The sequence below is a fragment of the Pteropus alecto genome, unplaced genomic scaffold (assembly GCF_000325575.1).
Source record: "Pteropus alecto unplaced genomic scaffold, ASM32557v1 scaffold98, whole genome shotgun sequence".
NCBI lineage: Eukaryota > Metazoa > Chordata > Mammalia > Chiroptera > Pteropodidae > Pteropus > Pteropus alecto.
The window spans coordinates 20,725,593-20,749,695 of NW_006443570.1; the positions used below are offsets into that span (position 1 = coordinate 20,725,593).

Genomic DNA, 24,103 nt, shown 5'->3' on the forward strand with positions numbered 1-24,103 from the left:
CACAAATTTTAATAAATTCACTTTAAAGGAAAGCCAAGAGAACATATGTGCTACTTTATTAAAGATTAAAAAGAGTAAGGTCACAGATGTTACAATTCAGAACAAATTATCTTTACTTCTCCAGCATCAGTTTCTGCATTTTACACAGCATCAGTACTGTACTGTTTGTGGTTCCCAGCATATATTGTTTCTAGCACTGTGCCTTAAATTCATGCTACTCATCTCTAACCCTGTTTGCTGACCAACTCCCACTCACTCTTTAAGGCTTAACTAAGAGTCTTTACTCTAGCCTTCTCTCTCTTCCTAAAGGCTTACATAATTTGTGATTACTATAATGTATTCTAATTACTTATTTAATACCAGTTTTTCCACTTATACTCTAAGTAAGCTTCCCGAGCCCAGGGACTGACTACCTGGCTGCTGGATCCCCAGTCTTGGTATGAATAAGTGAAATAAATAGATATCTTCAGAATCAAGTATAGCACAGGATACAAAAAGGTATTAAATTATATTTTTTTAAAAAAATTGAATCACACAGTTCCATGAAACCTAGGCTGGAACAGAGTATACTACTTCTTCCCATTTATTTCTAAGCAGATCCTGTCCCACTCCGTAAGCAAAATATTTCCCCTCTTTCAGGAAATCTAGGGAACCATGGGACATTTCACTATATTTCAGAGCCAAGATCACCTCACCAGACTTTATCTTGACAAACAGGAAACTGAGAGGCACTGTGAACAGCATTGGTGATACGTGGCTGGGCAAGAAAATGCAGGACAGTTTATAAAAGTATCTGAAAAAAACTGTGCTGAGAACCAGAGGAAGAAAATGGATGAGATTACCTACACAAAATAGCACTCATTAAATACTTGTTTATTAACAAGATTCCTTTGGTCTCTCCCATGTACACTGGCCTCTGGCATATTTCAAATTAGGTAAAAGGTCTTATTAATAATTACACTTTTTTATTGGAAATTGTTTACCTACTATAGCTAGGTTTTTTGAATGAATGAACAAATAAATGAAAAACATAGACATGTGAATGCCCACAATGGGCCAGGCACTGTGTAGCCAACATGACAGCAGGCATTTAACGGAAAAACAGTAAAGCTGCTAGAACCAGGAATATTTAATGGTGCTATATAGGAAGGCAGTGCAGTATCTGCATAGTACCTTTTTCAGAATAGGCATAATCTAGAATCTGCTCCATCTCACTTAAAGCCGGATAGAAAGGATGAGAGACCTGAAGATATCTTTTGAGTACCAAAGGCTTGCTCTTTCTACAGACTTCCCAGGCACTTGAGTCAAATTTTAAATCTAAGCTAGTTTAAATTTATTTTTTGTCCATACAAGTTAATGAATACTAAGTAATACTGCTAAACTAACTAAACTCCAGTGGGACTGGCAGTGGAACTTCGACAGAACACAATCTAGCTTATATCCCAATTTAGTATTTCCCAGAAGTGGAATTATAGACCATTAAAAAAGAGGAGTGACTATTTCATCAAATAAACTGGGATAAGTTAACTATTTGAAAAAAATTTTTTAATATTTACCTCACGGCATATAGTAAAATTAATTTCAGATTATTAAAATTAAATATAAAATAAACTATAAAACAACTTAAGGAAATACAGACAAATATTTCTCTATTGAAGGAAATTTGAACTAAGTAGAAAAACAATGGGAGAAAAAACACAAAAAGACTTGGGAATGATGGCATTAAAATTTTTCAAAATATCTGTACATAAAAATGAATAAAACAAAACAAAATGGCAAATGAAAAACCGAGACAAAATGTGCAATATAACAGAAAAAGGTTAATATTCTTAGTATATAAAGAATATTTACAAATCAACATGGAAAAGATAACTATCCATGGAGAAAGCTGAGCTAATCACATCAATGATTTACAAAATAGGGACTATAAAACATAGTAAATGTTTGGAAAAAATGTTTAACTTCTGATTAAAAAAAAAAAAACACGTAAATTAAACCAGCAATAAAATACTAGTGGTTAAGAGGAAAGGTTCTGGGGTCAGATACCAGATCTATAATCTTGGGCAATTCATTTTGCTTCTCTGAGACTCGATTTTCTTGTGAAACAGAGATAATAATACCTACAACACAGTGCTGATGTAAAAATAAAATAGCATAATGAATATAGGGTACTCAGCATAGCATCTGGTACACAGTACTAGCTGTTCAATAAATAGCTCTTATGATAAAGAAAATGGATGAGGATACAGTGAAGCAGGTATTTTTAAACACAGTTTGTCAAAGATTGATTTAACCTTTCTGGAGGACAATTTAGCAATATGTATCAAAAGTCTTAAAGGTGGTCATATTCTTCGGGCTTCTGGAAACAGAACAATGTTTATAAACAATGGAAGAACTCAAAATGGAAAAGATTGCTAAATATGACTATATCTATCGAGCTATCCATTGATCTATGCGTCCAATATTTTTTAACCTGGTGTTACAAAAATATGTGCAAATGGACCCTGGCTTAAAGGTTAGTTAGCAGTCAAACAATCAAGTACAATAAAGAGTAAAGAGCCATGATGGGTAAGTAAGGGTACTATGGTGCGCATAAAAGGAGCACCTACCATAGTCTGGGAGTGGAGTCAGGGAAGCTTCCCAGAAGAAGTAACATTTAAGCTGGGACCTGAAGGATGAGTAGGGCATTAGTTAGGTAAAGAGATGAAGGAAAATTGTTCCAGGTAAAGGAAACAGCATGTGCAAAGCCTAGAGATAAAAGGGAGCATGACATGTCAGCTTGACCGAGCAATGTGCAAGGCAGGGACTTGGGAAGAGAAAAAGCTAAAGAGATAAGCAAGGCTGGCTCATTAAAAGTCTTGCTAGCGAAACTCTAGAGTGTAAACTCTGTTTTAAAGGCAATACAATTAAAAAGCAAATAGTTTTAATAAATAAAGGGTTAATATTCATAATATATCAAGAGGGTACACAGATTAAAAAGAATAAATAAATAGCTCATAAAATGGAAATACAGGATTGTAGAAAAGGTTGCACAACTAAGTTTTCAAAAAATCACTGAACTGTACACTTATGAAAACATTTATTTTAAGGTTGGTAGACTATATCTCAATGAAACTATCTTTTAAAAAAATTAATAGAAATGCCTAACATCTGAAAAATACTTGACCTAATAATAAAATACATATCAAATCAACTATCTTTATCCTCGAAAATTACTAATGATTAAATATGAAACGAGAATATACAGTGTTATTAAGGCTAGGAGAAACAAGCATTCTTACACTATGCTGACTGAAATAAATGTTAATTGGAACAGCCTTTCTAGAAAGTATAAATATGTAATAGGAGTTTTAAAATTGTTTGTACACTGTAATACAGTAATTTTATTTGTTGAAATAAATGTTTCTTAATAAATGTTCCAAAATGCAGTTGAATATTTATTCCCAATGATGTTCACTGCAATGTAATTTATAATGGCAAAAAAAAAAAAAAAGTTGGAAAACACCTAGATGTTCACCAATAATGGAATGATCAGAATGAGTTATAATATAACTTACTCAATGCAGCCATTTAAGTGATATGGCAATACATCTATGATATATATCACACTTAAAAATGTAAAATTATATATACATCAGCATTTCAGCTATGTAAAATACCCACACAGCTATATGGCATATATCTTTTATTATCTTTTTTGTGCTTCTCTGTATTTTCCAAATTTCCTACAATGGCCATGTATTAACTCTACAGTTTAAGAAAGTTTCCAGAGCTGTCTTAAAAAATTAAAAAGCATCACTTTTGCGTATTTATACTTCATATAAATCAATTTCATATTTGCTATGCGTTTATTTTTTCTGCCAAGGGAGAGAGGTGTGGTCATATTTGAATATATATAACTCAATAACATCTTATTTATCCATCATTATCAGGAAATAAGACATATATGTAAATAATTTTTCCAATTAATTAAAACGTGCATCTTAAACATCAAAACTGGTGAAGCTTGGATGAACATCTATCTAATAATATACTTCACTCAAGCTTGACTGTTTTAATCAAGACAAAACAAGATTAAGCCTTCTTACGATAATTCCGGGTTATCATTATGACCATATAATAGTAGTTCTGAGGGAGTACTGGGTTTTACGTGGGTATCTGTCCTTATACAGTCTATAACTGCTAAATTTTTTCTTTAGGCCAACTATTTACAAGCCTTCTTCCTCTTCCCTTTCTGTAAAATCATCAGCTATCATTTTCCAGAGCTATAAGGGTACCTGCCTTTAGCTGCACCTGCTATGTTCCATTCCAATTTTGCTGTTGGTAATAATCTTCTAAGAGTAAAGAAACTAAATATCCAAGTTTAGAAGAAATCTGTGTAAACTAAGAGATAATAGGCTTCAAATACGGTATCACCTAAAAATGATTTGCACAGACTTGGATATTCTGTTCTGTAGAAATATAAATGAACTTCAAAGAGAAAGTTCTTGATTATATCTAAAGTCTTGGTTCCTTTACTAGGCTGGCAGTCAAGTTCTCAGGATTAGAAATTTATATGCTGTTTCTCTTATCACACCATGGAAAGAGATGTGGACCAGGAGCCAAAGACCTCAGTTCTAGTTCAGGTTTTTACACCAACCTGTTTTGTAACCTTTAGTAAGTCCTTTAACTTTGGTACCTGTCTTGCATAACTTAGAGGCTGCTCTAGAATGCTCTAGATCATGATCACTAAAATACTCTAAAAAGTATAAAGCACTACACAAAAGCAAAAGATTTTTGTGGTAGTTCACTGTGTCTATATGACATAGGTCTCCATTCAGAAAATTCACACCAGAAAGATTAACATAGGTCTCCATTCAGAAAATTCACACCAGAAAGAATAGAGGAAAAGAGATAATTCTTAAAATTGTCCCCCAATTAATTAGGAAACAGCTTTATGTAGGAAGAACAATACGTTCCAAAAGTTGGCATCTCTGACTCTTCCTCCCCTATACCTAATCAGTCCCTAGGTCCTTTGTGTCTTCTCCATAATCCCTCACATCTGTCCTTTTTTCCTATTTTCACTTCACATTCCCAGGTCAAGCCTTGATTATTTCACACCTGGGCGACTGTAACAACCTCTAACTGGCTCCATTCATGGCTGCTCTCTCCCTCTCAAATCCCTCTGGCCCACAGCTGCTAGATCAATTTTCTTGAAACATCATTGTGATCATATCTGCTCAAAAACCTTTGAGGACTTTCCATTATCTTCTCTATCAAGTTCAAACTCCTAAGTTTAGCAGTCCCTGTATAGCCCTAGCTGCCTCCTCACCTTTATTTCTTACTTCTCTTTCCAAACAAATCCTTCATCAAACTGGTCTACTTGTCTTTAAGATATGCCTTGTACTTTTCTGCTTCTAAGTCTTGGTGTATACAGCTTCTCTCCATCTGGAATACTCTCTACTTCCCAGTTTCCATCTCAATCTATAGAAATTCAACCTATCCTTCAAGGCCTAGTTCAAGAGCCACCTACTATGTATACTTCTCCTCGACTACCACAAAGGAAAAAGATGGCAGATTCTAAATTAGACACATCTGGGTATGAATTACAGCTTCAACAGCTAAGTGTCGCTGGGCACATTCATAATAGCTCTTTGCCTCAGTTTCTTCATCTGTAAGATGGGGATAATAGCAACTTCCCTTGGGCATATTGTGAGTAGTAAATGAATTAATCCATGTAAAGTACTTAGCATGATGCCTGGCATAGAGGAAGACCCAAGATATGTTAGAGATTGTTATTATTACTTTTGCCATTGATGACTTTATCTTAGTCTGAATTCAGGCAATAGTTGTGACCATTACAAACTGATTGTTCATGTACATATAGTATCATTCCCCCCACTCTCCTTTTCTACCCTCACCCCTCATGTTTGTTCTCCCTCCTATCCTCTCCTCCTCCCTCCCAAGATTACATGATCCTGATAAACAGAGTATATCTCTTATACATCTTAGTGTCTATAATAGTCATTCACACCTAATAGATGGTCAATAGGTCTGTTTAATCCTTAATAAAAAACTGAAGAACTGACAGTATTAAAATGTTCCACTTCCCATAGTAAAAAATATAATAAAATGCTTAAAATAATTAATTTAAAAAAATCTAAATTTCCAGCCTCACAAAATTAAATCTCTCCTCTCGTGGTTCTCTAGACTCTTTTGCTCTTTCTTTTAAAACAAACAACTCAACCTATTCATACAGCAAAAGATGTAACAGCAAATATATGCAAGTCAGACAGCAGCCAAATACCGGAACACAAGGATCAGGAGATAACTCAGTTGAACGCAGCTCTGGATGAAGTGAAATAGGAAGACACTTTAAAGGGAAAGGTAACTGGCTCATCAGTCATGCTAACAATGTTGACTGTTTCACACATACACCAATCCCAGGATTCCTTTGCACCCTGGGCCACATAAAAACAACTGAAATAACCAGGCTAGGATAACAAGTAGATGTAGAAATATCAGTCTTTTAGCTCAACAACTGAGCTTACCACATGAACAATTTAATTACTTATGTCAAAAGGGACTATTAACATACCTCAAGACCAAGTTTGGCTAATTAAGTCATATTAAGTAAATATGGTCTTACTGTATACTAATCATTCACCTCAAGAAAATCAGTATGATAACTTTATGTACATATATTATTATAGCATAAACTGTTTTCAATAATGCCCAGGGAAAATTATGTAACTATAATTCTGGTTTCTAGTTTATTTGCATGACCCTAACCTTCAGTTGCATTCTCAGCCAAAATCATGCCTGGTAACCACTACCCTCAAAGAGTTTACTAATGGAGTGAATTAGATGGTCTAATGGTATGTTAATGACTCTCCAAAAACTAACATAAAGTACTACATATAAAAATAAAGTACTGTGTATTAAATTTCTATCCTTATGATACTTGTCTTTAGAGGACCTTAAAATGTTTCCCAGCTTTGAAGTGCAATTATTCTCAAATCACAGAATCTAAAGAGTTGGAAAGAGCTTTAGAAGTCCCCCATTACAGGAACACTTTCTATCGCCTCCTAGGCAAAAGGTCCTCCAGCCTTTGCTTGAATAATTTCAGCAATGGGGACTATTTTGCAATTGCTACAAAATTCTTCCTTATAATAACTGGGCCTCACTGAAATTCTACTCAAAGACTCTAGTTCTGCTCTGTGGAACAACACAAGGTAAGTTAACCTTTGAAATATAATCACTTAGGATATATTTGTCAATTTGGTCAAAATGCAAAAGAAAGCTCAGAAAACAAAAAGAAGAAACCACCACTGTACACAACAAAATTTTGAAATTCAGGAAACTGTTGAAATTACGAGCCAGTATATTTTCAAGATATCAAAGCTCACACCTCAGTTAACATGAATATTAAGAGTAACTCAATTTTTTACAATGTAAAGTGACAGTGTTTATTGAATACCTTTTTGCAACTTGAAACTACTAAAATCCACCAACACTGTTTTAAAAATTACAATTCTATAGAAAGTTAAAGTGGTTTTTCCAATTGCCCATATTTTCATTCGGTTTATTTCTAAAACATCTGGATTTTTTTAAAGATCCCATTCCGCCCTTCTGGTGCAATATTTTATTTTGAAAAATAAATAGTTTCTAAAATAAAGCCTAAAAGAATGGAGTGTAAAGGAGTGGGGGTGGGGCTAGGAGCAAAGGCAAAGAAGGGCCCTGCAGGAAAAGGCTGGTTACTGGGTGTTTTCCCGCTGGAAGCATGCTTCACTGGCATAGGCATCTGAACTAACGAGCCAAACAAATACAACCCAAGAACAAGAACGATCATGAGCAATGAGTGTAAGGCATAAATGTCTGTAAGATGTAAATGAATTGGCACTGGTCATCAAGCAGCGCCAGATGCTTCGGGACCCCGTAGAGGAAAGGTAAGAGGTCCAAGAAGCAGAAATCACAACTACACTTTGGGGGAGGGGAGGAGGGAAGAAACCAAGGAGTAACTATCGTTCAGCTGTCCAACGAAGCCTGAACAGTACAGATCACAAGAAAGACAGCAAGTGACTAGAGGGAAGACACACACCACGGAGAACCTGAAGAAGGGCGTGCAGTATGCGAATATTGAACGGGTCCATGAAATGGGTGTGGGTGAGGGGACGTGGGTGGGTATAAGGGGCAACGCAGTTGTCCCATGGTCCTCTCCCTGCAGCAGAAGAAGAGGGTAAAGGAAGGGGGAGGAAGAAAAGCCAGAATGACTCATTCCCGAAAGGAAGTGCTCAAGCCATAGGCAAGCATGCCACAGGGAGATTCGGGCGAGGATTGTGAGAGCTAGGTGCACAGAGTGATGGGGGCAAAAATCAACGTCCGGCAGCTCGTCTCTAAGATGGGGAGTGTGGGGGGTTCGCGGCAGCCGAGTGCCAAGGCCTGGGAAGCGGCGCGGCGCGTGCGCACTGGCGCTCGGCGGGACCCGCTGAGGCAAAGCCGAGCCGCAGTGACAGAAGCGAGCGGAGCGGCCGCCAAGAGGGACTCACCGAGGCACAGGGGCTGGAGGTGGTGCTGGGGGTAGGCGACCGCTGGACCGTGACCAAAGCCATCTAGGCGCTGCTGGGTTGTTCCGGGCAGGGCATTCTTGTCCTGAGTGTGGGGGACGGGAGGGTGACGGAGCCGGAATGGGGAAAGGAGTGTAGGGGTAGAGGTGAGGGGAACGGGGAATAGGAGGAGGCCACGGGAACGGCTGCAGGCTCCGCACCCACCACTGGACTCTCGCAGACTGACGCGCCGAACGGGCGGCTGGCGGGCTGGCGGGCGGGCGGGCTGGCGGGCGGTTCGGCAGCTGCGGGGCACAATGAGCGCTCCCAGTGCGCAGGCGCCACCTGTCAGCAACCGCCTCTCCCCTCGGCGCGCGCCACCGCCTCGCCGTAACCCTTGAGTTGCCGGAAGCTGGCCGTGAGTGTGCGCCTCAGGACGCCGCCCCCTCCCCGTTTCCTCCACGCAGGAATCGCGCCGTTTGCCCGCAGGGGCCTGGGGAGTGGGGTGAGGTGAGGGCTTCCGAGACTAGGGCCACTGGAGAGCCCACTCCTCCGAGACAACCATTTTGTGAGGTGGGGCGCACAGCTTAACCAACCTTAGTGAAAAGAAGCCGAGGTGAAAACCTGACGCAAACTCGTTTTCTGGGAGAGGGCTCCGCAGCGGTTCAAACGCTTTCCCTGAGCGTGGGTGGGAGTAACTGAGCTAGTACGCTCTGGTCGCGACCAGTTTTATCCCCCTTGACCCGGCTCTCGGAGGCTTCTTCTGAGTTTTCCCACCCTTCAGACTCAGAGTCCATGTTTTGTGATGAGACTTTTTGGAAGAAAGATTTTTAATTTTATACTTTAGGAAGCCTAATGGTAGCCTCATGCTTCCTCTATTACCCTGGCCCCTAAGGACTCATTCATTATTCCTGAGGTGAAGAGAGGGTGAGCGAGCTTGGGAGGCCGAGAAAGCTGGGATCACAGAGTTGTAAGAGTCCAACCTACTATTTACCTCCCACTTGCTTCCTGCTGGGAAGAAATTCTCTTAGAAAGGATTTGCTTCTTGAGGTTTCTTCTCTTTGTCTTTAGATTTCATTACTTCATAGATATGCATGAAATGTAGATTAAATATTCTTATAATAAGGAATAATTTTTTAAATGACACCGTCAGCAGAATATAAGCCACGAAGGTAATGAAAAATCAAGATTAAAAAGGGGAAAAGATCACACTATGTAAACACCATTGATTACACTGAGAAAGAGAACTGACAAAGCTATTTCTCAATTTGAGTGGATAAGCTAGTAAATGCTACCATACACACCAAAGCTGTAGAAAATACACATTCAGGAGTTTGCAATTATTAAAGCCCACCTTCTGTCACTCAAACTCTTGGATCTCATTGCTGCTTTTAAACTGACAGAGCTGTCATGACCTCTTTCTGGCTTCTGTATGAGTAAGTGCCACTAGAGCCCTCTGTGCTGAGCCTTTGTTCTCTCCCTGGGGCCCTGTGGTTGAAATAATTAGCAAGGAGGTTTCATCAAGAATCAGACACAGAGAGGGTCCCTGTACAGTACAGTCCTATGTAGAAATGTATTACGGAGAAGCCAGCTTGTAGGCTTTTGCCCCCTGGTGGTGGTCAAGAGTGCCTGCGAGACAGATTTAAAGATATATGGTTCACAAGTTAAACAGTCTTGACTGTGTTTTTCCCATAGCCACGTGGTAAACAAGAAAAGAGTAGATAAAGTTCAGAAGAACTTTGAACCAAAGCTTAGGAGACCAATCAGGAAGTATATGCATAGCCAAGAAATATACATAGCCGAAAGCTGAATGAACTCAAATAAATGAAACGTGATTTATAAACCAAAGTATCATTCTAGAAAATGTATTCAAATCAATACGTCTTAGTGATGTACTTTAGTATTTACATTGCTACAAAGTGTTGTAGCAATAAAATCTTAAATTCTTTTGGAAGATGACAATTCCATTTATTTTACAGTAGGAAAGAGCTCAGCTATAGAAATCAGAAGACCTAGCTTTTAGTTCCAGCTCTAAAACCTTAAGCAAGTGGCTTAAACTTCGTGTGTGTGTGTGTGTGTGTGTGTGTACTGAATATCTTTTTTAAAAATTAAGTTTATTGGGATAACATTGGTTAATACAATTATATAATTTTCAGGTGTACATTATAATTTGACATCTATATATTCTATTGTGTGATTACCACCCAAAGTCCAGTTTCCTTCAGCTACCATATAGTTGATCCTCTTTACCCCCTTCAACTTCCCCCTACCCCTCTATATTTGACTCCCTTTATCCTGTTTACCTCCCCCCTCCTCTCCCAACCCCTACCCTCTGGTAACCACTAGTCTATAGTCCATGTCCATGAGTCTCTGTTAGTTTGTCCTGTTCATTTGTTGCTTTTAGGTTTATATCCCATATATAAGTGATATTATATGATTTTCAACTTTTTCTGTCTGGCTTATTTTGCTTAGCATGATTATCTCGAGGTCCATTTAAACTTCTTGAATTTTAGTTTCTTCATCTCTACAATGGAGCCCTAACTAAGGATTCTTGCAATCAAATGAGATAATGCATGATACAGTGCAGGATAAACTGTAAAGCCTTGTATGTGAGTAAGATCGTTATTCTCTAAAGTTTCTTCCAAGTTCAGTCAGCTTCTGCTGAGTATACCCTATGTGGAGAAAATAGTATCAAGCAAAAAGGGAATAAAAAGAACTAAAAGATGTGATTCATACCTTTTTTTAATAATAAAAGTAGATTAGTGGTCAAGACATGTCTCATCTGTAGGTGAGTATAGAACACCTTCATTCAGCATATCTGAGGTAATGAAATCCTGGTCAAAACTGGGATTATAAGGTACCCAAATTTACTTTAAGTTTGTATCAGGAAGTTAGTTTGTTAATTTACAGGGGGAATATCTCTTCCTGGTATATAACCTTTTAAAGAAACTAAGATTTAGAAATTTTTGGTACATGTTCATTAATTTATTCACCATTAATTGAGAAAATATTTAGTGTGTATTATATACTAGACACTTTTAAGAACAATATAAGAATCTATTTACCTTTTAGGGGATTATAGCTTGTTAGGAGGGAAAACCACATCAAAAAATTACAATAAGGTTTAGTGGTACTGTGGCTTCAGCCACCTCTGCTAGGCTCCAAAGGAGATACGTATATAGAAGTCTAGATATGTACAAAGTGCTTTAAAAACACAGAAGAGAAGTTCTGGGCAAATGTATGCTTTATGATGTTGGTTTTCTGGCTTTGACTGCAGATCCTAATATATAGCTACTTTGTGAACTGAGTTGGATGTCATGTGAACATTTGAAATCTATATCCTCTGCCCCATTTATACCTACCTCTTTCTGGGCTCCACTCTGGTTCCTACTTGGTCTTCTGGTGATCAGAGGGAGGAGGTATCTACTTAAAATAGAGAGAAAATCCTAGAATCTTCTTACTATGCTAGATGAATTTGAGGAGAAAGAGGCTAAGAGCAGGATTCCCAAGAGAGTTAGCCAGAGATAAAAGTCCTCCTAGTTACATTTATAGCACCTTTTTTCTCCCACCTGTGATAATAGAGGCCTACTTGTGCCCTTGGAGTTTATTTAACCCTTAACTTGTATCATCATTTCTTCAGGGGTGAAATTATAAAGGAACTTTTCAAATTTCTGAGATCAACTGGCTCTTAAGCTTTGAGAACCTGATGAGAACTATTAACCTTCTCTCTGAAAGATACAATTACATATTTCACTGAAATCCATTGGGCGAGGGGGAAGGCAAGGTTAAGAATCCTGGTCTAAAATTGGAAGCAATGGTTCTCAACCTTTTTTCATATCATGATATCCATAGAAATGATATTTGTACAGCATACTGGAATAAATTAAAGCGGATTTGGAGGCAACTACATGTGGCTCGGTGAAAAAAATATTTTCTTAATATGATTAATTATAATGAGAAAAATAAGATAAAAAGATGATAAATATTAAATTTATGTAAGCTTCCAAATTATTCTCAAATTTTTAATGAAAAACCTGAGATTATTTCTATAAATGTAACTTTTTTATGTAGGGTTTTGTGATTGAAATGACTGCATGTAATTCTTGAACGGGACAGTTTAACAACGATCATTATTGTTATTGTTATTGTAGTCATTATTGATGATAATTTGTTTTATACAAATAAGCGATAAATTTAAAACAATTTCACAATTCAAAATTTACAAGCATAAATTATACTTGATTCTGATAGCTCTTACTTTTTTCCCACTTGTCACTTCTTGGTCCCCAGATTCAATCAACATAATGCCATCAATGTACCAGACCAACTCAATGTTGAGTGGAAGATCAAGATGCTCAGTATCTCTGGACCATGACGAAGAGCAAGAGAATTGATGGAACCCTGGGACAAGACTGTGAAGTTATGTTGTTGGCCCTGCTGAGTAAAAGCAACTTGCTTCTGGTGTTTCTTGACAATTTGTATGGAGAAATAAACATTCGTTAGGTCAATAATTGCATACTTGGTTGCAAGGGCTATGTTGTTTTGCTCTAGTAAAGATACTACATATGGAAGAACAGCTGTAATTGGAGGTATCACCTGATTAAATTTGTAATAATCAGTCATTCTCCAGTTATTTGTAATAATACAGTCATTTGTAATTATCCAGTCCTTCATAGGCCAAACAGGCAAGTTAAATTAGCTTGAGATAGGTTTCATCACTCCTGCTTCTTTCAGATCTTTATTGGTGTCACTAATCTCTGTAATCCCCCATTAAGCCACTACAGGAAAGCAATAATTTTTGTTTAATCTCCTGGTATGTGTGTATGTGGGAGAGGGAGGTTCTTAAGGACTTTGACTTGTCCCTTCATATTATAATGGTGCTTATTCCAGGATCAGAGAGCCAATATGGAAATTCTGCCAGTTACCAGGTAACTAGTTATATATCCAGGAACTGATGAAATTACCAGAGTGGTTCTATGGACCTACTCAGCTTACTGTGATTCAAACTTGAGTTAAGACTCTCACCTGTTTACCTCAAGCCCCCACTTAAACTGTAAGACTGCAGTCTTTTTTGGGTCCCCAAGAATTAATAGCATTTTAGTGTCAGTGTTTAGAAAAATCTAGATATTTCTTTTTCCTTAACACACAGTCATTAGGAAATGGCCACAGGTCCCTGTGGAGAAGACTTAGAGGAAGATTTTCAGTATATACTAATGGCAGTGCTTCCTTAAGAGAATCTAGCCTTCTTTTCATTTAAGGGGCTTAGGTCTGGAAACTGGGTGGGAAGTCAGAACTCTCCACTATAGTGACTAAAGTCATATTTTTGGCCACCATATATTAATACTGTGTGTAGATGATCAACATTTTAGTAGTCTGACTATCTACTTTATTCCTAGGGCCACCATAATCATTTAATAATAAAGATCACTAAAGGTCAAAGCATCTGATTACCACTATATCTCTACTTCTTTTTATGGTAAATGTACCCACCACTGGCATTTGGCCTCTGCTACTTTGGGTCATCCTATCATGCCTAGTCTATGGAAGAAAGCTACCATAGAGCTTTTCAAGGATGTAAGTACTCCTACTCTCTACCGTATCTTTCAATGCCTTAGTAAAGGGATGTCCCCAGAGTTCTCTAGACAGATACTTGGTGGTGGGGGCGCGGGGGAATGTAGGTTATATGTGATAAATCTACTACAACATGCCTATCTTACCTAAGCCTTTGGATTTCTTCTTACATTATGTCAGGGAATTTCTGGTATCTCAATTAAACATAGGCCACTGTGGAGTCAAAATTTCAGTGAACTTACCAAGTAAATGGTTAGTGTCACTTCCACATGTAGATATTAACACATTAAATCCTTATTTTCTGATAAGTGTATCCATATCAAGAAATTATAATTAACTCAGTATTATATTCTGTGCTCTTTAACTCTCTTATAATATTGTCTCACACATATTCCCTGGGTTTCTGCCACTGTATAAGGCAAATAGCGAAAATCTTTTGCTATAAAAACAATATTACCTCCTGGTCAGACTTTGCATTTTCCCTGCTGGCACATTTTAAGATCTGATTTTAGTTATGAGTCTACTAGAAGTAAGAAGTGGTTGCGGTGAGTCTTGAGGAAAATGTGCATCCCTTTGCAAAGTAATTGTCCCAGATGAGATTATTAGAAGGTTTTCAATTAAGAAAGGTTAGTTTCTACAAATACAGGTGGATAAACTGCTTCCATTGGCAAAGAGGCTCAGAGTTTGACTCAGGAGTTTACCATTATCAGTTTCCTAATCCAATTAAATGTCCCCATTCCAAATTTCAGCATCCCCTTTCTTCCCTATCAGTGCCCCAATTTTCACATGGCTGGACTGTAAATTCAATTAATATTGTAATTCTGCAACCCTTAGTTCTTGATTAATTGACCCATTTATTATACATAATGACTGTCTCATTGTTTTTGGCTTAACATCTATTTTATCTGATATAGGTATAGTACCTCTGCTCTCTTTTGGTTTCCATTTGCATGAAATATTTTTTCTCATCCCTTCACTTTGAGCCCGTATGTCCTTAAAGCTGATACAAGTCTCTTGTAGGCAGCATATAGTTGGATATTGTTTTTTTGTTGTTGTTTGTTTTGTTTTTTAATCTATTCTGCCACTGTATGCATTTTGATGGAGAATTTAATCCCTTTATATTTAGAGTAATGATTGATAGGTAAGGGCTTACCACTAATGTTATTTTATTGTTTTCTGGCTGTTTCTCCCTCTCTTTTTGCCTGCCTTTGTGAATTGTTGATTTTCTACAGTGGTATGCCTTGATTCCCTGCTCTATCTTTTGTACATCTACTGCAGGGTTTTGCTTTGTGGTTAACATGAGGCTTACAGAAAACGTCTTATAGATAAAACAATTTATTTTAAGCTGATATAACAATTTAACCTCAATTGCATATAAAAACTCTACCCTTTTACTGCCCCCCCAACATTTTATGTTTTTGATGCCACAATGTACATCTTTTTATATTATATATTTATTACCAAATTATTGTAACCATAGTTATTTTTAGTACTTCTGTCCTTCAACCTTTGTACTAGAGTTAAGTGATTAACATACCGCCATATTACAGTATTAGAGTATTCTGAATTTGACTATATATTTGTATTTGCCATTGTGTTTTATATTTTTATAGGTTATCATGACACTAATTAGTATCCTTTTATTTCAACTGGAAAAATTCCTTTCAGCATTTCCTGTAAGAAAGTTGTAGTGGTGATGAAATCCCTCAGCTTTTGTTTGTTTATCTCCCCCTCATTTCTGGATAACTTTGCCAGACAGAATATTCTTGTTTAGCAATTTTTTCCTTTTAGCACTTTGAATATAACAACCTACTCTCACCTGGCCTGTAAGGTTTCTGCTAAGAAATCTGTTAAGTTGTATGGGGTTCCTTTGTAAGTGATAGCTTATTTTCTACTGCTGCTTTCAAAATTCTCTCTTTGTCTTTGACTTTTTTGGCTGTTTTATATAATGCACATTGGAGAAGATCTCCTTCAGTTGAATTTATTTGTGGACCTGTGAACTTCATAAACTTGGATGTCCAAATCTCTCCAGACATTATTTTTTTAAATAAGCTGTCTGCCTCTTTCTCCTCCTTAGCCTCTCATAATGTATAGATTGCCTCTCTTAATGGTGTCCCATAAGTCCCATACACTTTCTTCATTCTCCATTTTTTAAAAATTTGTTCTCTGACTAGATAATTTCAAGTGATCTGTGTTAGAGTTAGTGAATTCTATCTACTGCTTGGTCTAGGCTGTTGTTAAAGCTCTCTGTTGAAATCTTTATTTCAGTCATTGTATTCTTTAGCTCAGAAATTTCTGTTTGGTTCTTTCTTATGTTTTCTATCTTTTTGTGGAACTTATTTCATGCTTGTATTGTCTTCCTTATTTCATTAAATTATTTATCCGTGTTTTCTTGTAGCTCTATGAGTACCTTTTGAATAATTATTTTGAATTCTTTGTTAGGCATTTTGTGACTCTCACATCTTCGGAGTCCATTACTGGAAGTTTATTGTGTTCCTGTAGTGATGTCTTGTTTCCCTGATTCTTTATGATGCCTCTAGCCTTTGTAGGTATCTGTGCATTTCAAGAAGCAGTCACCTCTTCTAGGCTTTATAAACTGACTTTGGTAGAGAAAGACCTTCACCTTCAGGCAGAGGCATGCTGGAACATGCTGTGATCCTAGATCTAGTGATAGAAGGTGCCAAGTGTGAGGGCATGTAGTGCCTCTGGATTGAGGGGGAACATAGTGTCTCATCAGCTGGTGCAGCTGTGGCCCATGACATCAGCAACTGCATGATCATTGATGAGAGCTGTGGGCAGTCCACAGTGGCTGCAAGGTGTGTTGAGGTATTTAAATGCTAAGAACTATGCTTGGTGATGGTGGTGGCTGGATCCAGTGGTATGCACATGTTTGGATGCAGGGCCATTTGCAAAGGCTGGATGCAGACACATGTGCAGTGGTGATGGCCAGGGCCAGCACTAGGAACTGGGACTAACTTCAGGTGCCACAAGTAGCTGCAAGGTCCCTGGCTGTCAATGTGTACTTTTGTTGTTATAGAGGCTAGTCATGGGCATGTGCTCACCAGTGAAAGTCAGTAATGGGAATTGAGGCAGGCACCTTGAAAGTGCAGAATGGTAAGGTTAACTGTAGGTGAGTGGAGCCATGTAGACCAATGACAGAAGTTAAAGTTAAATCTGGGCCCACTAGCAGCTATAGGGATGTTAGCTGTTGGTATATGTTTGTGGGGCTGTAGGGGCTTGCTGCAGGTGTGTGCACAGCAGTAGAGGCTTGTAAAAGGAGTCAGGCCAGCAACATGCAGGTGCACAGCCCTAGGAACTTCCTATGTTCAATAGTTGTCAGTATCTTTCACTGCCTCTTCTTTCTCAGCTTTCCTTTTAAGTGTTATCAAGAGTTTAATCTAAAGACCTTTTTTTTCTTCTCTTAGCTATTCTTATTGGGTAAACTCTACTAACATCTTCCTACAAATGCATCTTTCTATCAATACCCAGGGGATAAAGACTCACAAGCGACCCAATGTAAATAACACATCTTATCTTTTATTCGTCTGAGTAATCAGAATGATGTATGATTTCTTTCTTATACTAGGAAAACCCCCTCTTCAAGGATAATTGGCTACTCTTTCATATACGATTGACAGTCTTGCCAACCAAGATGCCAAATGTTGCAATTCACCAATTTACAAATCTATTGAGAGTGTGTGTGGAAGGTCTTTAACTAAATTCACAAAAGTTGTCTCACAGCCAACTAAGTGGAATGACTCTCGAATATCATGAGTGAGAGTGGGAGGTGTGCAGAATGCTATGCACTTTGAGTAATTAAAATGTAAGTTAATGCTATTCAGACTGAGTAATGTTTCATCATTTTCCAGTGAATTCGATTCTGCATAACTTCCTGCCAATGCATCATAATATATTTCAGTGGCATTCAGATTCTTATTAGAAATTTTTTCAGGCTATCAAACAGGTATCTTAAATGTAACACCTCAAACTCAAACTTGTATCATTCCTCAAAACTGTTTTTCTATCCTTTCATTATTTCACTTAATGGCATCACCATCCATTCAGCCTTCTAAATATGAAGAAAAAAAAAACACTCAGTGAGCCTTAACTAACCTCCTCTTTCACTTCTTAGATCCAATTATGCCCCCCAGTACTGATTATTGTAGTATTTTTGGTTTGGGCTCCCTTAGAGCAGACCCTGATCCAGGGAGTAGAGTGCAAGTTCACTTGGGAAGTGTTTCCAGGAAACAATGGTAGGGGAGTAGAGAAGTAATACAATTAAGTGAAGGAAGGCTATATTATTGGTCAAGTTTCACTTGGGCAACTGAGGTTCAATCTAATGGGGAACTCTGGGAGACACTATAGAATATACCTGAAAAATGTTCTGCCCGTGGGACTATATGCAACTTCCTATCCTTCACTGGTTGAGGGCCTCTGTAAGATATTAACTCCCAAGCACTTCTGGCCTGTTTTCACATTTAGACTGACAGGAAGCCCTCAGCTAGAATTGCAGGTGCTTGCAATGAGAAACCATCTGCATGTACTGAGAAAGTGAAGCTGAAGGGATATGGTTAGCATACTGACAATGTCTGGCAGAGCCTAGAGTGAGGGTAGTGAGGTATTCACACTTAAGGTACAAAACTTACCTTTAGTCTCTCTTTCCCCCAGTCATTCACACTTCCAGTCTTTGCTGGTGGAATTAACTTTTTTAAAACACCAATTTGATCACATCTTTAGTATGCTTAAAAAGCACAGAATAAAGTCCAAACTCCTTGATTTAGCGCGAATAACTTTACAGATCGAAAAGTTACCTTTTTAGCCTCATCTTCTGCCACTTTCTTTTATATAACTATGCTCTCTACATGAATGTTTCAAACACTTTTTGAACTTTCATACCCTTATGTGTGTGTATTGTTTCTTCTCCCTCAATTACTCTTCCTTCTTTACACAAAAAGATCTTACTAGTCCCTTGAATCCAGCTTGAAAATCTATTTTTCTGTGAAAAATTTCCTGACCTCTCTGGGAAAATATATTATATATTCCTCTTTGTTCCTTAACATATTATACGTACCTCTACTTTTGCACTTTGCAGATTGAATTGCATCTGTTTATCCCTTTTTCCTTCACTAGATAGGGAACTCTTCAAAGGCAGGTCTTTTCATCTTTTTTTTTTTTTCATCTTTTTTTAACTCCAGTGTCTACTTGCATATAAAAGATACCCAATAAAGTTTTATTGAGTTGGATTTATCTGGGTGCATCCAAACAAAACAGATTTTAAAAGAAATGAAAGGACACTTCTTAGCAATTTCAGGATAAGGACACTACAAGCAAAGAAAGCCATCTGTGAGAATTTACAATTGGGACCTGTCAAAGAAATCTAGTTTATATTATTTATTATTTATGAACTGCTTCAAAAAAGGTTTGAGGCAGCTATTTTTAAGTGTTAGAATGTGTTGTCTCCAAAGGCAGTACTTTTGGTTTATTCAACTAGAACATATATTATGTTGATAAAAACAGCATTTCAAATTATGAATCCCTAGATTATAACTGCCCTATGAGGCAGAGGCCAGGAATTTACTTTTAACGTAGCACCTAGCCTGAATATACACAAACTCTTAAGTGAGTTTTGGCATAGCAGTGATTTTGATAATCTGTGACTGAATCTATGGTTATTTGCAATGAAGTAGGGATCTGGTAATTACCCATTTTAATTCATTAATGTGAATAAATAAACCAGATAAATCAAATTCATCTCAGAACACCCCTTCCAAAAAGATGCTTTTTAGTGAGATTATTCTAATGTCTATCAGCCTTTCTTACATGAATTAGGTAGTCACCAAAGTTTCACTTTATCTCACCTTGATTGTTATTTCAGAAATGAATTAAGATGATAATAATGTTTTAAAAATTTCAATTGCATTACTGTTGCTGGGTTTTTTCTTTTTTTAAATGATAATGGTGATGATTACTATGGTGAATTTTCCTGTCTGCCTGAGCACTAGCCTACCACTAATCTAGCTTTGGTCAGTAATAACAGTAATAACAGTAGTACAGTTTGAAAAATTTAGCAGTTGAGAACTTATTCAGTAGAATGGTGGGATGTGATGGGGGTGGGGAAGATTTTGATCTTTCAGAGTACTTTTTGTTGTTTATTAATATTTTCTTTCTCTCTTTTTGTTATTAATAATGGTCTAATAATCCTTACCCCTACCACTTGGTGATATTTTTTTGTGGTCCAGATGAGTCAGTCAGCATCTGAAGAGGAACCTAAACCTGCTCAGGTACCTGGCCCAAATAGATTCCTAACCATTTCACCATGAGAGGATTTGAGATTCAACATTCTTGAGAAAATTGAGAGACAATATTATATTCTATCATTTAATTACTTCTCTTTTTATATTCTGCATCAGGGTTTGGCAAAAAAAAAAAAAATGCTGGAAACAAAGGGGTCAATTAAGCAGTGGCCTGATTACTGTTACTATTTGAATTTGTTAATGTAAATACTTGGTGTGGTTTTATTTAGTATAATGTTTACTCATCATGTGACATTTTTTTTTTTACATAAAAAAGTTTGCTATACTAGAGTATACAATATTAGTTTTATCTCCAGTTCCTTTTGGATACCATTTACTAACACTGCCATTTTCCACTTAGGAAAATGGAAATGAAGACAAAGAAAAGAAACAAGAAGCTACTAAAGTGAAAGAGCCTATTGAGGTAGAGTTTTCACGAGTAATCAGATGTTAATGCTGGAGAGTAAACTGGACAAATTAATTTTCTTATGAAAGAAGGAAAAGAAAAGATATAGGTATTCAAACAGATAAAGTGGCAAATGGAAAAGGACAAACTCATGTTGATCATTAAGCTGATTCATTTAAATCAGTTGCAGGAAGCTTCCATAGATAAATTATTTGTTAAGAGCTATTATGAATTATAGATAAATGAATTATAGATAAATTATAAATAAATAAAACAGAACCATTACCCTAAGTACAATAACCACTAGTTTTTAGGGTAACTTCACTATCATTCTGAAAACGTAACTTCCATGTTAATCATTTAAGTAACTTTGTGTTTAGGTAAGTACAAGACTTATATAAGAATGAACATTTTATAGAAAAGGGGAGGCAATTGAAAATAGTTATATGGTTTCATTATTGAGTTGACTAATGTGAGTCTTAAAGTATTATTATTCTTTTAGAAGTACATAAGCATGAGTACAAAAACTATTTTACCATTATTTATTCATAAAACTAACCTTTAATTTCCTCAATTAAGATGAATTTTTTCCACAACAAATATGGAAGGCAATCCTAATAGTAAAAGAAAGTAGCATTTTCAAAAGTCTGATTTAACTGTGCTATAGTCTCAAATTATGTTAAGTATTGTATAATTCAAGGATTAAGTTACATCTAGGATAATACTCTTAGCTTGTTACTTTGTTAGCAACACGAAGTTGTGATAACATGTTGAGCAAATACATCTTACCTTGTTAATGCAGTAAGTAGACTGATTACTACTTTGCTTCTAATATAAAGCATTAAATCCTAACAAAATTAAGTAGGAATGTTTGGTAATTTCTAAGGCATTTATCTGCATTCTTTAATTGGAGCTGATGCAACTTTGAGGAAAAGCAACTGATGTTTCTTTTTTCTTTTCAGAGTTTACAGAATCCACCAGACAGTTGTGCTTTAGACACTGGCAACAATGTGGCAAAAGAAGCAACAAATGAAGTCAAATCCCAAGGTAGGGAACTAGCTTTTCCTTTGTATAACAGAATTTAAAACTATTAAGTTTTCATTAGGGATACATTCCTCACAATTTTGCCTTTTTAAAATATAATCCTAATGGGTGTTTTAAATGCATTTTTGGAAATAGTTTAAAATATATTCCCTTTACCTTTTATTAATATTTTGAGGCAACTTTATGACTATTTATCTTGTACTTAAAGTGAAAATTAGCTAAGATTGCTGACTGAAACATACCAGACAACATATTAATACAAACATAAAATGAGGAGCCCTAGTGATTTGACTTGCTTATTGTTTTTCTGTTTCTTTTTACCACTGTATTTGACCATACATTTGTTCTGTTTGACTTTTGTCCCATCCTTAACTGAAATCCCACATAATTATGCAGAGTGAAAATTTATAGGATCAAGAAGGTACCGAATAAGTGGGCAAGACATTCATCCCTTTTGCCACAGTTTTTCTAACTTCAGATACTTAATAAAATCCTGAACCACAAAAATTATTTACAATATTTAAAATGTAACGATTTCAATTTTTATTTCAATTAATTCTATTTACAAGTATTGAGTGTTTAGTACATGGCAGGCTGTGCTAGGCTGAATTACAATGATAATTATTAAAGCATTTTCTACACTATAAGTTCATATATGGATTCTAGTTATAATTTTTAGACGATTGCTTTTCTCCAAAGTGCTTTTTTTGTCTTTTAAACCAATTAAAAGCAACGATTTACTATTTCTTAATGCACATTTTAATACATACACATTAAGAACCAAACTTTCCAACACTTATTTTGTGCTTATTGTAAACTTAGTATGATTTTCATAGCTTCACTAACTTCTAAAAAGTTTCTTGGCAAGTCCTTCTCCACTTGTCTCTACTCCACCCCCATACCAGTTTCTTAATTTTACTTCTTTCTCACTCCCACCCTCCACCACCACTACTCCATAATATATATACACTTTGCCTTTACCTTAATCACTTGGATCAGGTTTATAAATGAATTCTTTCATTTTAAACACGCCAAACAGAATTGTGATCGAGGTAAGTTTTTATAGATTTAATTAGGTATTCATGTTAATCAGTTATGGCTAAATTTGCACCTGCAAAACTTCAAACATGTATTCCTTCATGTAATTTATTGCCTCTCTAGAAAAGGTATCAATCAAGAGTTTTTGATCTTTCCTGTTTCTGTACTTTCAGTTTCTGTTATTGCTTTCCCATGTGTGCTAGAGGGAAGTATGTATAAGTCTATTCTTTGTGTTTGTGTATTCTAAGTGTATTCTATTGTTTGTTGTAAATCTATTCATCCCAGAATACAATATATGCTGAAAACATTACATTTGCTTGTTGCGATATTAAATGCAATGCAATGTACTTATTTATTGTGATCAGTCACAATTAAACCTGATATTCTGAATCTCCTTTTGTGAGAAAGAGAGAGAGAGAGAGAGAGAGAGAGAGAGAGAGAGAGAGAGAGAGAGAGAGTGTGTGTGTGTGTGTGTGTGTGTGTGTAAGAAGTCAGAAGAGGAACTGTTGCTGCAACTTCAATGTGTCAAAGGAAGTGTTTTTATCCCTGTTATATACTTGTCAAAATGATGATATCTTGCCAGGCAGCTCCCATAATACACTCCAACAAATATCTTTGCGTAGAAAATATTGTAATTAAATGTGAATTCCTCATTTCTTTACCCTAATTATTTTACTTTCAGGCTATGAGCTTAACTTGCATTTTGAAATATCTTTTTTTTCAAACTATCGATTTGCTCAACCCAGTTCTCATTACACAGCCCTGAGATTAACAAAGTTCTGTAGGAAAATGACTTTTTCTATATAGTTATAGAATTTTAATTCTAGCAGTATTTAGTAGTGCTTGTTTTCTTCTGCTTTCCTAGTAGTCAACCTACATTATGTAGAAATGGTAAGAAATCCTGATAAGACCAAGCCAGCTGAGTTTCAGAGCCCTTGTTTAAAGAGAACATCACACATCTAGTTGAATAGCCCTGCTGGGTCAATTTTCACCACTTTAATCAAGAGCTAGTCCCACTAATGTTACATGCCTTCTTGTGAAGAAAGAACATACTAAGGCTTATGGATTATAATTCATTCCTGTTTATGTCCTTAAAGAGGTTTTTACTGAGGCCATACATAGCAGTGAGCCATGTATCAAGTACAGGAAATGATAAAAGTCACTTATAAGGCTGGACCTTTCAAAATACAAGTAAGGCATTCTTTTGTGTTCCTACTCATTTAGTT

General features: G+C 36.5%; 1 protein-coding gene and 2 long non-coding RNA genes across 3 annotated transcripts in view; 2 read left to right on the forward strand and 1 right to left on the reverse strand.

Annotated features, from left to right (window-relative positions):
- The window catches only part of LOC112473198, a 68,100-nt gene extending 59,178 nt beyond the window's left edge, over positions 1-8,922 (reverse strand). The window contains exon 1 of the long non-coding RNA XR_003043961.1: positions 8,529-8,922. This is a non-coding gene — a long non-coding RNA (uncharacterized LOC112473198). The remainder of the gene's footprint in view (positions 1-8,528) is intronic.
- On the forward strand, positions 8,129-13,143 carry LOC112473197. Its single transcript, XR_003043960.1, has 3 exons — positions 8,129-8,559; positions 11,039-11,134; positions 12,816-13,143. It is a non-coding gene; the product is annotated as an uncharacterized LOC112473197 (long non-coding RNA).
- Positions 13,144-20,260: 7,117 nt separating this feature from the next.
- The window catches only part of EFCAB5 (EF-hand calcium binding domain 5), a 104,672-nt gene continuing 100,829 nt past the window's right edge, over positions 20,261-24,103 (forward strand). Inside the window, exons 1-3 of the mRNA XM_025041615.1 lie at positions 20,261-20,377; positions 20,751-20,813; positions 21,758-21,842. Coding sequence (XP_024897383.1) covers positions 20,336-20,377; positions 20,751-20,813; positions 21,758-21,842 — 190 coding nt within the window. The 5' untranslated portion in view covers positions 20,261-20,335. The remainder of the gene's footprint in view (positions 20,378-20,750; positions 20,814-21,757; positions 21,843-24,103) is intronic.